Source organism: Mustela lutreola, chromosome X (genome assembly GCF_030435805.1).
Source record: "Mustela lutreola isolate mMusLut2 chromosome X, mMusLut2.pri, whole genome shotgun sequence".
Lineage (NCBI taxonomy): Eukaryota > Metazoa > Chordata > Mammalia > Carnivora > Mustelidae > Mustela > Mustela lutreola.
Window position 1 is genome coordinate 131050165 of NC_081308.1, and position 17042 is coordinate 131067206.

Genomic DNA, 17042 nt, shown 5'->3' on the forward strand with positions numbered 1-17042 from the left:
GAAAGTTTATTTTCTATTCTTGGTAATGTCATGCAGGCATTCTATATTTTTATTGATTTCTTATCTAGCTGTATCAGTCCCTAAGGCAGAAGTGTTAAAATATCTACCTATAATTATGAGAAAGTCTGTTTCTCTCTTCATTCTGTCAATTTTTGTTTTATACATTTTGAAGCCCTGTGATTGGATACTAGTACATTTATAAATTCTATTTGTTCCTGACTAATTGACCCTGATATCATAATTACCTTTCAGGTCAGGTAATATGTTTAGGCCTTAAATATATTATGTCTAATATTAATATAGCCCTTCCCACTCTCTCAGGCTTACTCTTTGCATGGTATATAATTTGGGATTCTCTTACTATTAGCATATCTGAGTCATTATTTTTTTAAATTGTGTCTTTTGTAGACAACAAAATCCTTGCTCTTTCTTCATTCTGACAAATCTCTGCCTTTCAATCGGAGTGTTTAACCCATTAACATTGAGTATAATTTTTGAATGGTAGGATTTAAGTGTATGCTTTTACTATCTGTCTTAAGGGGCTCATCAGGCCCCTTAACAAAATACCATAGACTGGGGTGCTTATGAACAACAAACGTTTATTCCTCACAGTTCTGGAGGCTAGGAAGTCCAAGGTGAAGGTACTGTCACATTTTACATCTGGTGAGAACCCACTTCCCAGTTAACAGACAGCCACCTTCTCATCATGTCCTCACATGGCAGAAGGGGGTGAGGAACCTTTGTGAAGTCTCCCTTATAAGGGCATTAATCCCATTCATAGACTCCTCCCCATGACCTAATCACCTCCCAAAGTCTCTACCTCCTAAAATATTGGGCATGAAGGTCCAGCATGTTAATTTTGGAAAGGACACAAACTCTCAGTCTGTAGCACTATGCTCCCTTTTTCCTGACAGAGATAATCAATTATTTTAAATTCCATTTTAACTTGTCTGTTGCCTTTTTTAAGATCTTATTTATTTATTTATTTATTTATTTGAAAGAGAGGGAGAGCAGCGGAGTGAAAGGGAGAAGCAGGTTCCCCGCTGAGCGGGAACCCCCAATGTGGAGCTTGATCCCAGGACCCCAAGATCATGACCTGAACTGAAGCAGATGTCTCACTGACTGAGCCACCCACGCACCCCTTGTCTAATACTTTTTTAAGTAATTATCATTTTGCATTGGTTCGCTGTGGTTGTTCTAGAGACCATAATATATAACCTTAACTGTTCACTTGTCTGCTTGCAGTAAATACTGTACTACTTCACATAAATTTGAAAAGATTTCCACCAGATAGATTCATTCGCCCTCTATCTCTTCCCTTATGATGTAGTTGCCATATGTATTACATCTACATATATTATAAACTCTACAATAGGCTATTATAATTTTTACTTTATATATTCATATCTGTTATAAAGAAATCAAGAGCAAACAAGTACTCTTTAATGTTTGCCTACATGTTTACCATTTCTGGTGTTCTTCAGCTCTACCCAAAAATCACATTTTCCCTCTACTATTGTGTTTCTTTAGATTGAAAGACCTCCTTTATCATTTCTGTCAGCCCAGGTCTACTGATAACTTCTCCTGGCTTTCATTTATCTGAAAAAGTCCTTATTTCACCTTTATATTTGAAGAATCTTTTCCCCAGAGATAGAGAGTTCTGAGTTGAAAGTTGTTTTTTGTTGTTGTTCAGCACTTTAAAATGTTGTCCCACTGCCTCCTGATGTTCTGATGAGAACTCGGTGGAGAATCTCCTGAAGGTAGTGCTTCAGCTAATTCTGACTGCTTTCAAGATTTTCTTTTTATCCTTTGTTTTCAGTATTTTTTTAAGATATTTATTTATTCATGTGACAGATAGAGATCACAAGTAGGCAGGGAGGCAGGCAGAGAGAGAGGAGGAAGCAGGCTCCCTGCTGAGCAGGCAGCCTGATGAGGGACTCGATCCCAGGACCCTGGGAGAAGCTTTAACCCACTGAGCCATCCAGGCGTCCCTGTTTTCAGTACTCCGACATATGTCTTTTCTTTGTGTTTGTCCTCCTTGGGCTCCACAGAACTTCTTGAATCTGAATATTGTGTCTATTTCCAAACTGAAAATGTCAGTCACTTTTTCTTTAAGTAGTTTCTCTTCCCCCTTCTCTCTCTTTTCTCCTCAGATCCCAAATACACATGTTAAACCTTATCATGTTGTTCCACAGATCACTGAGGTTCTGTTCTGTTGTTTTCTTTCTTTTTTAAAATATTTTTTCTTCTCAGTTTCTCAAAATGGCTCATTTTTTTCAATCTGTTTTCCAACAAGTAATATGAAGCTTCTAGATACTCATAACTATTAACAAACACTAATGTTAAAAGAAGGATGGAGAAAGAAGAGTCAATAATGGATTGAGTAAAGACCTGCAAAGCTCTAAGAGCACGTGCTGACCCTGAACCCAGGGCAGGGAGTACCTAACGCAGTGGGAGATCACGCAGCCTCTGCAGAAAACCAGTCCGTTGTAGTTCTTAGCTGCACACAACAGAAGCAGACTGGCTGTTGGAAGTGCAAATGGAATTAGCTGAAGGATGATGGATGTCCCGCAGGCATTTGAGGATGACTGCTGAGCCAGGTTTGGAGGCTTTGCAGAGTGGAGCAAGGGTCTCAATCACACTTCAGGGCTGGGCTAGTGAAGGCATCTCCAAGGCTGCCTCCCCCGGCTGGGCGCAGACACTGGTTTGCACTGGTTCGCAGCAATGAAAGATGCACGTGTTGTCGCGAGAACCACAGACACCCCTGCTCCTTGGGAAGCGGGTCGTACTGCCTCTGCTGCTGCCCACCCACCCTTATGGAGTATGTGTGGCCCCTGCTTCTTCCTATCTCTGGCCCCAGAGTTAGTTGGCAGCAGGTGCATCTGATTGGTGGGACCAGGTCACGAGCCCACGCACTAGCTGCAAGGGAAGCTGAGAGAATGGGGACCTGGCATTTTCCACTCTTCTTCTGGGAGGGAGGTGGGGTTCACATCAGTTGGGGGAACTGCATGCGTAAAGGTGCTGGGGTTGAAAGAAACATGGTGAGTATCGGACTGAGAGCAGACCAGTGTGGCTGGAGCAGAGACAAACAGAGAGATGCAGGGTGAGGTGAGCACCACGCACTAAGGCTGGAGAGAAAATACCATGTGGTCTTTATGGTTGGTCTTTACCTAAAAGAGCTGGGAACATTGAAAGGTTCGAAGTCAGAGGTGCAAGTGCACTCACATGTGTGTATGACACGTTCACATTGTATTTCCAGATGCTTTTTCTGGCTTTCTTTTGCAAGAATTAGGAGGGGAGGGGACAAAGTGGATGCAGAAAGCCTACTGAGCAGCAGCTGGGGCTGTCCCATGAGAGATGATGGTGGTCTGAACCATAGTAGTGGCAGTGTCATGGAACTGATAGGGCAGAGATTTAACAGACCTAAAACACGCGGAGAACTAATCAAACACCAGGAATAACCGGAAGAGGAAGGTGAACAAGGGACACATCCTCGAATTCTGGCCTTTAACATGGGTGTGTGGGGATTCTACTCACTGTGACTGGGGACTGGGTAGAAAATCCTAAGTTCCGTTTAGGGCATATGAGTTGGAAGCACCCAAGTGGAAAGGTCTAGAATCCACCTGGACATAAGGGGTAGGGAGGAGAGGTCTGGACTAGGGACAGAAGTGGGGCATCATGGATGAACCCGCATATAGCTATACCTCACCTGCTCCCCCTCCCAAGTGTGGGCATGGGCCAGGGGATGGGCCACTGGGAGGAACAGACCCTGGGCAGCAGGGTGCAGCGGGGTGCAGCTGGCTGCAGGCCAACCTGAGGCTGAGCTGCTGTCCTGGGCTGCTGGAAGTTGACCCTCCCCCTCCCCCGTCTCAGAAAAGCCGGTGATCCTTCTGGCCACAATTCCTGTCACCTAAAGGAATGCCTAGAGACTGGACACAGCTGGCCGCCCTCCCCGCAGCCATTTCCCCTTTCTTCTTTTTCCGGGAGGACCCCCTTTTGGATTAAGTGTCTGTCCCTCCCCTGTGCAGCTCAAGGCATGGTAGCCACCACCACCCCCCGCCCCCGTCCTCAAGCCCAGAGGCAGATCTGATTGGTCTAAGGCCAGCTGTGCGTGGCATTCCTAGGGCAACTGTTAGCGACCTGGGCAGACCATCCCCCAAATGGCCCAGCAGGGTGGAAGGGAAGGCTTCACGTTCTGAGGAGGGCCTCTCTGTCTTTGGGCAGGATCAGGGAAGCCTGTGGTCCCGATTGCTGCTGAGGGACCTTCCCCAGCACGCACAGAGCAGCCTGATGCCACAGCCAAGACTTGACACTAGAAAGAGGCTGGGTCTTGGGGCAGCGTGGCCCACGGGGACACATGGTGGAGGGAGCATCCACACCGGGAGGGCCAGTGAAGGGAGAGGGTGGCCACACTGGAAGGGAGAGTTGAAGGACAGTGGTGGCCACACTGAGGAGGGACAGCAAAGGGACAGTGGTGGCTCCCCTCTGGGAAATCCAGGGGCCAGAGCAAGAACCGCAATCATCAGGACATCAGGGCTCTTGGCTTTTTCCCTTCTTGCTATTCTCTTTCCCTCCATCTGCACATGGCCCTTCCTAAGGCCCCCCTCGGCGCACCCCATTTTCTCATCTTCGTCCTGTTGGCTTACTGGGTGCCCTGCAGCGTCCCATGGATCCCAAATGGCTGAACAGAGGACGGGACGGACGTAAAGCCCCGGGGTCTGACCCACGGGAGGCGCTCGGCCAAAGCTGCCCCTCCCCGTCCCAGCGGCGGACGGCGGCGCGCTGACCACCGCCACCCAAGTCCTGGAAGCAGCCCAGATGGGAAGCAGAAGTGCCCTAGGGCGCTCGGGGAGTCAGCCCAGAACCCCAGTGGGACGCGCGGGGACCCGCGCGGGGCCCCACCGCCCTCCCGCTGCGACGCGCATGCTCCATGCCCCCCACCCCCCGCGCCGGGTTCCCACGCCGCCGCCGCCCCGGCCCCGCCCGCTCCCCGCCCGCGTCCTGGTCCAGCTCGTCGGCTCAGGACAGACGACGGACGGCCTCGCAGAACGCGCCCCCCGAGAGCAGCGCCCACGGACCAGGTCGAAACCCGGCAGGGAATCCCGCCATCTCCTGGGGCCGCTGTCCCGGAGGGCTTCTCGGAGGCGGCAGCCTTGGCCTCGGGCCTGCCAGAGGCCGGGTGTGGGGGAGGGGGCCGGGGCGGTGGGGCGGGGGGTGGGGTGGGGGGGGGGGCGGCGAAGAGGAGCGAGCAGCGCAGCGGCCCGCGGAGCCCCAGTACGCCGGCCTGGCAGGACTGTGGCAGCCCAGAGCGGGGCTCCGTTTGGGCAGGGGGCGAGGGGGCGAGGGAGAGGGTCCCGGGAAAGGCAGCCAGTGTTTCCTAGTTTCACGCCTTTGACTGCGGTTCGCCTCTGCCCCTGGAGCTGGCCAGAGAGCACCGGCCACCCGGCGGTAAGTTTGGGTTTTTGCGCTCTGTGTTTGGGAGCGCTGGGCAGGCTGGCGCTGTGAGGTCGCGGCGCTCCCGCCTAGGGGCACCTGGCGACCTCAGCAGGCACAGGCCTGGAGCGTCCCAGACGTATTCCCGTGGCTATAAAGGGTGGGGGTTTGTGCCCCCTCGGTGGTGTGAACCCTTGGTAGTGAGGTGCACAGCAGCAAAAAGGCCTAAGGAGAGGAAGCCCGCGGTGGCATGGAAGGCCCCCAAGAGCAGGAGAGGGAGTGGGCTGAGCTGAGCAGGGGAACTAGCTCGAGGGGTCCGCCAGTCCACCAGCTCCTCACTGAGCCACCAGTGTCGGCCAGGGTGCTGCAGGTCTGTTAGGGAACAAAACAGCCAAACTCCCCCCACGATGGGTCCAGTTCTAGTGGCACCACACCAACAATAAACAGCAAACATTTTAAATTCGGAAGTATAGAGTGTGTTAAATGGTGGTAAGTGCCATGGGGAAAACAGAGCAGAGGAAAGAAGGTGAGGAGTTGGGTTGCGAGTTTATGTAGTTAGGTGGTGAGGTTTCTGAAAAACTTGAAGGAAATGACAGAGTATTCCACAGAGAGGAAACAACCAGTGCAAAGGCCCTGAGGTATGAGTGGCGGCATGGTGTGTGGGAGGGACCGCTCAGAAGACAGTGTGGCAGGAGTAGGGAGCAAACGGGTGGGAGGAGGGGAAGGCCAGGTCAGAAAGAGCCATGTGGGTAAAACGGACACCCCAGGGAGGGCCGTGAGCAGAGAAGGACAGAATCCCACTAGGAGGTAGCCATCCCTAGGACCAGTTCAGCCTATGTCCCCCACACCCCAGGGCAAGGGAGACATCCGTTGCGAGGGTGAGGCTCAGAGGGCTTTGCTGGGTCAGGCACCGTGGAGGCCCTGGGCTGACCTGTGGCCTCCCTAGGGCCCCGGGTCCTCAGGCCTTTCCACCAGGTGGGTGGCAAATGATGCAGTCCCAGGGGAAGACCGCTGGAGCACGGAGGCGGCGGTTGGGGTCTTAAATTGCCAGACCTCAGAGGAAGTTTCACCGGGGCGGCGGGGGCGGGGAGGGAGAAGCCTGACTGCAGAGACTCTGCGTCACTCCTTGCCGGTGAAACAGCCCCAATTCTTGACCCTGCCTGCATGGGATTGCTGACCGCCTTTCCCGTTGTTTGTTTGTTTGCTGTTTTCTTTTTCTGGGGAAACAGCCCCATCTCGTGGTCTTCTGTAAGCATCAGCACTGAAGTCCACTGGCCGCCTCTCCCCTTTCTGAGCCATGATGCGTTTCAGTTGGCAGCCCAGAGCCTTTCCTCCCCCAGGGGGTCAGCCCCACATCCTCGGCTTTACTTGGCCCAGTCAGCAAGCACGGTGGGATTCTGCTACCCTCCTAACCCAGGCTGACTGGGCCTTCCTGGCGTCGGGGCACTGCTGTCTGATGGACCGTCACCTGTCTGCCTAGTGTCCGGTTGCCGGGACACCTGAGCTTCGGGGCCTGGAATCATCCTTCAGCCTCTCCTTTGCCCCGGTCGCCCACCTGGGTCTTAGGAGAGGCCCCTCTCCAGTTCCACAGTCTCCGATTCTTCCTTAGGCATATGCCCTATTCCTGCCTGGGCGTTACTCAGGATCAGGGTCTGTGAGAAGAACTTGCCATATCTCTCTTTGCAGGCTTGAGGGTATGGGAGACTAGGTCTCACGGATGGACACTTGGGTGTGACCACTGCACATGACTGGCCCCCTGGATGCACCTTGTGGCGTCGAATTTCAGTGTCAGGCTCTGTCTGCAGGCTAACCCTGTCCATAGTGTGTTTTCCTCAGGAAGTCACAGCTCAACAATCTCTTCTCTCTTGGGAGCTTCGAAGGGACCCCAGCAAGTTGTGGGAGGTGGCTTTCGATTTGCGTATTTTCCAAAATGGCTCATGACCCAGCAGGACAGTCATGGTAAGGAAAAAAGAAGTTGATGCTGTCCTTCAGAACGTTCTGCTAGTGGCCTGAGAAGCCTTGCTGCTATCAGTGTTCTTCGCCCGCACACACACCTATAGCTTGTGCCAGTCCCCTGGTGGCTGACAGTGTGTCATCATGAGACACACGTGACCTGTGGACATCAAGATTATTTGACAGTGACACCTTTTGCCACTCCCCCCTTTTTTTGTTGAGATGGGATTCACATAACATAAAACTAGCCACTTTAGAGCCAGTGATCAGCGGCATGAAGCACATGAAGCAACCATCCCCTCTTTCTAGTTCCAGAACATTTTTTTAAGATTTTATTTATTCATTTGACAGAGAGATCACAAGTGGGCAGAGAGGCAGGCAGAGAGAGAGGAGGAAGCAGGCTCCCCGCTGAGCAGAGAGCTGGATATGGGGCTCGATCCCAAGACCCTGGGATCATAACCTGAGCTGAAGGCAGAGGCTTTAACCCATTGAGCCACCCAAGCGCCTCAGTTCTAGAACCTTTTTATCCCCCAGAGAGAAACCCTTTCCAGGAAGCCATTGCTCCCAGCGCTCTCCCCCTCAACCGCTGGCCCTCACTGATCTGCTCTCTGACCCTCCGGATTTACCTGTGCTGGAGATGTCACACAGTTTGTAAGACTTCAAGCTTTTTTGATGGGAAATCACAGGTCAGTGACATTCGGAGTGATCAAAGGCAGACCTCTTTGTTACAGCTCTGAAGGAGAGGAGGCAGCCACATGGGGCCTTAATGGGGCGGGGACAGGGGGTGAGTACTGGAGGAGGGGTAGGTAGTTTCTGCAGGGTCCCTGTGCGTTGGCTAATCTAGATGATTTCTCAGGCACTGGGGCATGGGGGCTCCTTAGTTGTCGGGTGCCTAGCCCCAGAGCGTGGGAGCCTGATAAAGTGGGGGAGGGTTGAGGGAGTGTGTTTAGTGGTCCCAGAGAGAGGAGCCCCAATGGGGGAGATACTTAGGGTGGGGGCTTAGCCAACTGGCCAAGAAAGGCCGAGAAAAGAGAACTTTTTGACGTAACTTGGAAACTAGGTCAAGACGGCTCTTGTGAACTACTAGATGACATCACATAGGCGGAATTGCGCAGCATGTGGCCTCTCATGTCCATGCCTGGCTTCTTCCATGGAGCATGAGGTCTCCAGGGTTCATCTACACCGCAGCACGGAGCAGTACTTCCCTCCTTTTTATAGCCAAACAGCATCCCACCATGGGCACAGACTCCGGTTTGCTGGGTCCCTGTCTTGGGTTCTTCCGCCCTCTGGCTGCTGCCGGTCAGGCTGCAGTTAAACCCTGCGCGTTTGTTTTGATGTGAACACCTGTGGTCAGTCCTCGGGAGGGCAATTGCTCGGTCACGTGATAGAGGGACCACGGGACGATTCTCCCTTTTAATCGCGTGCGCCGCCTAGGAGATGGACAAACAGAGCGCAGGCGCCCACCTCCCCGGGGTTGCCGGAGGCCTCCAGCTTGCCTTCTTGGCATGTTTCTCTTTCTTTCTGTTCCTCCTTTCCCCTGCCCCTCCCTCCTTCTCTGGGTCTCTCTCTCTCTCCCCGTCTCTCTTGCCTTTGTTTTTACAGAAATATTTTAAAGTAAGTTTACATGCCATTTTCTCCGTAAGTGCTTCACAAAGGACATTTCATTCCATGACCTGCTGCCATTATCCAGCCAACACATGAGCAGCACTGGCCCCACAGTCACCCCTCCAGGCCCCCAGTGCCTTTGAGTCCTCTGTCCTGCACACCAGCATCTCACCAAGGACTCCCATTGCACTTGACTGTTGGCCATGTACATCTCTTTTCCTCTAGAACAGTCTCTCTTGCCAGCCTCCTCTTTTCTCCATGACACTGGTATGAAGAGGAGACCGAGTATAGTCCACCGTCTACACCAGGCTTGTTGCTTCCTTGTGGTCTTCCCTCTGTCCCCAGGATCCTTTATAAACTGGGTGTGGGTTCTCAAAGCTGCATTAGAATCCAGCCAAGCTTTGGAAGAGCCTTGTGCACTCCCCACGGTGCCATCCCCACAGCAGGCATGTCCCAGCTCTGCCCAGGTTAGCTTTCTGCCTTGTGACCAGCAGCAAACAGGGGAAGACATTTTGACATCACGTGGCCATCTGCTTTCCCTAGGTCTTTCACCCAGTGGTTTTAGTGTTCATTCTGCTTTAAGGGATTCTTTCCATCTTCACCAGATACATGAGTTTATTCTCAGCCAGTGCCGATTGAAGCTCATCACTGGTGATAAGGGACTCGGCTGCACTTTAAATGCTGCGCCACCTCTCTCCTGTAGCAGAAATAAGCTGCAGTCGCCCAGACAGCATAAGCATTCGCAGCCCACTCCCTGGCCAGCCACCACCTGGTTCCTCTGCTTCCCCATGGGGCACTCCACCTTGTGGCCTCCCGTTGGTGGGGACAACAGCCTTGGAGCAAACCTTCCTTTGCCGCCCTGTTTTCCGGTATTGAAAGTTGATGTGGCGAAATCTGATTCTGTCCGCTTTGGCAATGACATGCTCTTCCTGCCCTTAGGGTGAGCCCCAGCTCCTGTCTGTCCCCAGAGTGCCCACACGGCCTCACCTTCTGGACACCCCTCTCCGCCCCCCGTTTCAACACCATGACCGCTGAGCTCGGTCCCATCTGAGGGCCGGATATGGGCCATGCCCTTAGCCTGCTGCTCTCTCCACTCACCCCCAGCCTTCAGCTCTCGGCCTGAAGGTCCCTCCTTCAGAGAGCACCCCTCTCCCAGCTAATGTGGGTCCCTCCAAAGGGCATCTCACTATTCTGATCTTTCTCTATTCTTCGAGAGTAGGACTGCTTCAGGCGGAGTGGTGTGTGTGTGTGTGTGTGTGTGTGTGTGTGTGTGTGTGTTCTGGAGTTTTTCTGTAAGGACCCCAAGCTGAGAGGAAAAGGAGTTGGCACTGGAGCTTCCAGGAACGGCTGGGAAGTTGGGGAAGGGGCGCTGCTTCCATGGGAGGAAGGTTTCCTACGCCCTGTCTGGCGGCCCACCACCCCGATGAGGAGAGAGGAGAGGAGCCCACAGAGACGTGCGGAAGTCCTGCCCCCCAGTGGCTGTGAACGGGACCTCACTGGGCTGAGGTCATGTTGGAGTAGGGTGGACCTCATCTCATACTTGGCTTTTTCCAACCCCATTAGCTCCTTCGCACCCCTGCGATGGCAGCCGTTCTCTTGAAGGCCAGACCCAAGGTGAGTGGAGCTCCCTGACTTTCCCCATTTGCCACCTCTTCGTGTCTCCCCTTAACTGATGAGTTCTCTGGGTCTCCCTGCCTCCGGTTTAGTTGCTGCCCGCCCATTCTGGGATTCATGGGGATGAAGTCCCCTGCAGCCACAGGAATGACTTGTTTTAGGTGCCAGTGTCTTTTGAAGATGTGTCCGTGTACTTCACCAAGACAGAATGGAAGCTTCTGGATGTCCAACAAAGGATCCTCTACAAGACAGTGATGCTGGAAAACTATCATCATTTGGTGTCTCTGGGTAAGGATTGGATACACATATCTAATTCCCCTACTCTGTTTCTGTTTATTTTTAAGTTTCTTTGTTTGTTGGTTACTGTGAGCCCAAGAATAAATGCCTTTTCCCATCAGGGCAGTAATCTCCTGGAGCCCGGCTTTTGTCTCAGTAGGACAGTTTTTAGCTAATGGTTTTGACCTGCAAGTGGTAAATGCATGGGCCCCCATCGAACTTATTTTGCATCTAAAATCACATGTTAAGTAAAAGATAGATGCACATTATCCTTGAATATTTATATGCTCCTATAGACTTTTTTCATTATCAAGGTGGAATTGTACATTCATTTCATATTATGGAGTTCAGCTGCTCTTTTTCCTTGTATCAAGGCTAAGACGTGCACTCGGCTCTCCAGCCTATAGAAATCCGGAAAGGAGCTGGGCAGGACCCCCCGCACACACACACACACACACCACTGCCGCCGGCTTGCAGGGGTCTGTTTGCTCCATTTCTTTCCTACAGATTTCATCTCCCTAATCTAACCACACAGAGGGAGACTAGTTTCTTCCCCTTGGTTCTTTCTGACCCTCACCATGCAGATCCAGGGCTCAAAGGGGAGTTCAGGATTCGTCTGTTGAGTTCGGCATAAAGGGACTGAGCCATCTGTTCTGTTCAATGATGGAAATGGGGCTTCAGCGCTCAAGGCGCAGGCGTGCCTCAGCTGTGTCCATTCCTGACCGTCCCCAGGGCCTCCCACAAACCCCTGCCCTTAGCCCCGGGGGATCTTCAAACAGATTCCCCCATTTCCCACATGCCGGCTGCCCTCCTCTGGGGCCAAATAGTAACATGGTTATGCTCTTGACCCCAGTCCCATGGACTTTGGACTGCCCATGGCCACTGCGGGCTCCCATACGTTCAAATTCCTTTGCTTCCATCAAGAGAATCTGTCCTTGCTCTGGACCTTTGCAGTGGCACTCTCTTAGAGGCTTCTCTGTTCTCTGTTCCGGACGATAGGAAGGCTGGGCTGAGTACAGGAATGTCACTGATCTGCTTCATTTCCATGGACAGGATTTTTATCCACCAAGCCTCACCTGGTCTCCTGGCTGGAACAAGGGGAGGGGCCCTGGACAACAGACATCTGGAGAACACCGGCCACCGCAAAGACGCAGACAGGTGATTGTGGGGCGCCGGGCTGGCTGCCCTGAGCCAGTCGCAGGGAGCAGCCGCCCAAGCAGGGTATTGTGACCACTTTGGGTGGGAAATTCCCTTTTGTGGCCCACTTAAATCGCCCAGGGAGTCCCCGTTGAGACCCTGGGTGAAGACAGCACCTCTTGCCTTGTCCCTCCACTGCTTCCAGCTCCCTCCCGCGCCCCGTCCTCCTGTCCTGATCTGTTCCTTCTCAGCTCTGGTGTGGGCCTGAGGCGGGAGAACGAACCCTAAATAGAGCTGCGGGGCGAGCGATCCTGGTGGGCGCTCTGTGTCGTTACAGAAGGCGGGATACAGACTGCGACGTCGGTTTCCGCACAGAAGCGTGATCCAGAAGAACTCCCGGGTCCCGATCGTCGGGCTGGTGACTATCGTCCGGTGGCCTGGCCGCCAGGCGACGCGCCGGAGCAGGGAGTGAGACGGGCTCCCTCTCCGCAGACGGGGTCCAGCAGGCGTGACCCTCCCCGGGAGAAAGGTCCCAGCAGCCCGTCTGGGGCGGCGGGAGAGACGCGGCTGAGGAGCAGCCCCCGCGTCGGGCAGGAGAGGGTTCCCGGGCGGCAGGGAGCGCGCGGCGCCGAGAAGCGCTACGTGTGCCAGCAGTGCGGCCGCGCGTTCAGCCGCAGCTCCAACCTCATCAAGCACCGGGTCATCCACAGCGGCGAGAAGCCGTACGCGTGCGGCGAGTGCGGGAAGCTCTTCCGGCGGAGCTTCGCGCTGCTGGAGCACCGGCGCACGCACAGCGGCGAGCGGCCGTACGCGTGCGGGGACTGCGGCAAGGCTTTCACGCGCAGCTCCAACCTCATCAAGCACCAGGTCATCCACAGCGGCGAGAAGCCGTACGCGTGCCCCGAGTGCGGGAAGCCCTTCCGGCGCCGCTTCGCGCTGCTGGAGCACCGGCGCACGCACAGCGGCGAGCGGCCGTACGCGTGCGGGGACTGCGGCAAGGCCTTCCGCCGCAGCTCCAACCTCATCGAGCACCAGCGCACGCACCGCGGCGACAAGCCGTACGCGTGCGGCCAGTGCGCCAAGGCCTTCAAGGGCGTGTCGCAGCTCATCCACCACCAGCGCAGCCACAGCGGCGACAGGCCTTTCACGTGCCAGCAGTGCGGCAAGGCCTTCCGCGGCTGCTCGGGGCTCAGCCAGCACCAGCGCGCGCACAGCGGAGAGCGGCCCTACGCGTGCCCCGACTGCGGCCGCGCCTTCAGCCGCCGAGCCAACCTCGGCAAGCACCGCGCGCTGCACCGCCGCGACCGGCCCTACGCGTGTCCGCGCTGCGGGCGGCGCCCCCCGGAGCCCCGGGCCGCGCAGGGGGCCGAGCCGCGGCGGCCTCGCGCCGGGAACGGCCGTTGCGCCGAGTGCGGCCAAGCCCTCCGGGCCCCGCGGCGGCCGGGCCGGCCCCAGAAGCCCCGCGGCGGGAGGAGGCCCGCGGGGAGGAGCGACGGCGGGGCGGAGGGCGAGGCGGCCCCGGGCGACGCGGGCTGTGCGGCGGCCCCCCGCGCGGTGTGACACGGCCGGGCTTCGAAACGGGGCGCCGGGTGCTCCTCTCAGCCCGACGACGGTGCCTGCGGGCGCTGCAACGCGTGCTCCCAGGCCCGCGGGCCTCAGGACCCCTGTGGCGGCGGGGGGGGGGGGGCGGGGGCCACCCTGTGACGAGAGCCCCTGTCCCCGCCGCCCGCCCCCGCGCCCTGGGTTCCAATTGCGAGACGGTGGGCTTCAGCCCCAGACTGCTTAGTGTTTCCGGGTAGAAGCACTCCGAGCACTTTCATCGTTTAAGCGCCTGTCAGCGGAGGGGACTTGAGGGAACTCTGCGACTGGACTGTGGCTGGACTGTGTGACGTCACCGCAGACTCATCAGTTCAGAAATTGTCTGGAAATGGATTTGGGCAAAGACGTTCGTGGCCTGCCCCAGCCGGCCTGTCCCGCCACAGGAAGTGATGTCTCTGAGCCTGCCGCTCGAGAGAAGGAACAGGACACCCCGCTAGCACGCTGAGCAGGGACCCCTTTCTTTCCCGGGCCACTTGTCCTTGTGCCTGAGAGCCACAGCTGCCCACGGGTGCCGCCGGCTGCTTCTCCGAGGAGCCGCAGCGTCCAGCTGGCATCTTCCCGGAGGCCTGGGGCGGGGCTGCGTCTGGGAGACACTCTGATCTCTCAGGGGATGGGGCTCCAGGCAAGGCGTGTCTTCCCTGCCCACCAGGCTCACCCTGCTCACTGCCTTCTGCTCCCCCAGACCCCACCAGCGAAGACCACCCTGGGCTCTCCGCCCCTCCTCCCCACCCTCAGTGCCTAGAGCTTCCCGCAGCGCTGCGCTCTGGCAAGGCAAGGTCCTGCGGGAAGGCAACAAGCTACGGATTCGCACAGAGCGGCCGGCAGTGGCTCTCTCGTTGGATCTGCCTTTCATATGACATTTCTTATAATATTGGAGATTCAGCTGCTTTAAATATTTTCGCATTCAGGAGTGATGTAAGTTAAAGATAGAGATATTTGCCTCATGAGAGAGTTAGAAAATCACTCCTTAAATAAGACTCCCCCACCTCAGGGGAGAGAAAACCCGGCCCCTCCTCACCCCCTCCTCCTCAGCCCCACGGAGACAGGGCGGCTGGCAGTGTCCTCACTGGCTGGCCACCTCCTTCCAGCCCTCTTCACTGCCAGGCTCTCCGGCAGGCAAGTGGTAGGTCCCCACTGGGCCTCCGAGGAGCCTGGGCGCCTACCCTGCCACACAGGAGAGGTTCGACTGGACATCAGGACAGTGAGGAAAAACCTGGAGATGCAGAATTCCTTCCGAGCAGGCATCTTGGAGCTCTGATCACTAGGATGACCCCAAAAAAGAGAGATACAGGTAGACAGAAACAAAGACATAGAGAAGTTTGATCTAGCTATATCAAAAAGAGTTTGATACTATTTATGGAAAGTTCTAGAGTTCTTATATCTTGCTTTTATCTCATAGCCCTTCACTGGGTCTGTGTCCCCTTGTCCTTTGTTGTCTTTGTGTCACATTCATGTGTGCTAGCACTTCAGAAACATGGGAAATGAATATGGCCCCTTAGCACTTTACCTCCAGCCCCATCTGAGGGGGTCAAATGGATCTGCATCTTGAGGTTCTCCAAGGGAAAAAGAAGTATCAGCAACAGTGCCTTTGAAGTCCATGGGCAGGTCATTGGGAAGCATGTGTCTCCCTGAGGCACAGACGATCTTTGAAGGCAGGCAAGGAGTTAGCAAACCAGTCCCCGTGCAGAGCAAGGAACAGAGGCAGGAGGCCACGCACGTGGACTCCACTCTCATTCGGTTCAACCGTGGCCTGGCCAAGATGGGGACGAAAGCCACCACGTGAGGGGAACCAGACAGAGACCAGATCCATGGGCTCCCGTGTCCGTCTCCATCGCTCTCATAAGTGAACAGCATGTCGTGTCCTCCCATCTGCCCCGCCGGACAAGCCAACTTCACTTCTCCCGTGAACTCCTTTTCTCGTGGGACCCATACCTAAAGGTGACTGGCTACAGGGGGTGATGTACAGGTGTTTTCAGCAGAGGGTGCTGGACATTTGTGCTCTGATTTTGGAGCACCCGAAAGGTTCCAGGGTCCCCAAACACTTACCCAGATAAATGACATTTAAAATAGCAGTGCATCTTTTTGTCAGTCCTCTAATTTTGCTTGTCTTCATGACATTTCCACTGCAGTGTGATTATGAGTGTCACTTTCTCTCCTGTGTGGAATAAAAGCCAGACCACTTGCTCTCTGACACCTTGGACCCTTTGCAAGAGCTGTTTAAAGGCCATGGCTCCGCCCCCATGTAACTGGGAGTTACATGTCCTGACTGAATTCATTTACTTTAGGGGCAAACAAATAAGGAGGCTCTAAGGTGCTAGCCTTGAACAGAGCCCTCTCGTGCTTTAAAGTGAGCAGATAGCAGTTGGGTTAAAGGTACCAGGAAAGACTCTGAGTGTGGAACTCGGGGGCGAGCCGAGAGACTATGTTTGCATGAGGGTAAGGCAGAAACCTTGGAGGGCAACACACCTGGGAATCAAGGGAAGCCATCCGAGACCGGTGGGACACCGTGACTCGGAGACCGGGAAGGGCAGAGAGGCACAGCAGCACCATGAGAAACACAGCTGTGTCTTCCCTCCAGTTGCTTTTGTATCTTGGGGCAACATGGCAGCACCCCCACGCCCTCCGGTGTGGGCCCGTGCAGCCCCGCGTGGGTCTGGACACAAGACGGCTCTGCCTTCACCCTTCTGGCTGGCGCTCGGGCATCACAGGCGCGGCAGGATTGCCTCCGCCACAGACGACTCTCCGACTCCCCAGGAACGGCTCAGGACCTTCACGCCTTTGCCCAGCCTGAGGGACACAGCCGGCCCTCCGCCGGGGTGCTGACTATGTGTCTTGCTAGGTAGCAGAGGTGACGACTGGGGTCCTGAGGCCAGAGCAGGGGTGAGTATCAGGGTGGTAGAGGTCAAGGGACTTCGGGCAGAACGGAGGGAAGGAGGGGGAGCCCGCGTGTGGTCAGGAGCCCTGGAAGAGCAGAGGGGTTCCTACAGGATGGTTGTGGGGTCCCTGGGAGCACAACGCAGGAAAGCCTGGGATGCTGGATGGAGAAGTTTGATCTCTGGTTCCTGATGAGGAGCAAGTTTTTGTTAGCATGAAAGAATTATTCTCAGATGGAGGAGGGGAAGTTCACATACATTATAACACCGTCATCAGCCAGACGGTTCTGATGTCCATTACGTGCGGAGCCATGACGGTCTGCTGCAAGCAGCCACAGCTGACATTCTCGGGCATTTGCCGTGGCGTTGCCCACTGGTTGCCTCCGACACAACTCTGTGACTTCACAGCACGGGACACACCCAGGCTGGGAAGTCAGGGCTTCCTCATCTCTCTTACATAGAGGTGTAAGTGGCGTGTGTACACCTGTGAAAACGTCAGCACACTGAAGATGGTGACCATAAACACCCAGCACCCCAAAAGTTACCTGCCTC

At 55.2% G+C, this 17042-nt stretch overlaps 1 protein-coding gene across 2 annotated transcripts; it reads left to right on the plus strand.

Moving 5' to 3' along the window:
- The first annotated feature begins 4928 nt into the window (after nucleotides 1–4928).
- Nucleotides 4929–13747, plus strand: ZFP92 (ZFP92 zinc finger protein). Of its 2 annotated transcripts, none has more exons than XM_059158065.1 (5): nucleotides 4929–5081; nucleotides 10555–10605; nucleotides 10767–10893; nucleotides 11935–12039; nucleotides 12356–13747. In XM_059158065.1, the coding sequence occupies exons 2-5, from the start codon at nucleotides 10573–10575 to the stop codon at nucleotides 13576–13578; spliced, it is 1488 nt and encodes a 495-aa protein (XP_059014048.1). In that variant the 5' UTR covers nucleotides 4929–5081; nucleotides 10555–10572; the 3' UTR covers nucleotides 13579–13747. The 2 variants fall into 2 exon arrangements, with proteins under 2 accessions (XP_059014048.1, XP_059014047.1); XM_059158064.1 differs by lacking the exon at nucleotides 4929–5081 and adding an exon at nucleotides 5238–5448.
- The last annotated feature ends 3295 nt before the right edge of the window (nucleotides 13748–17042 follow it).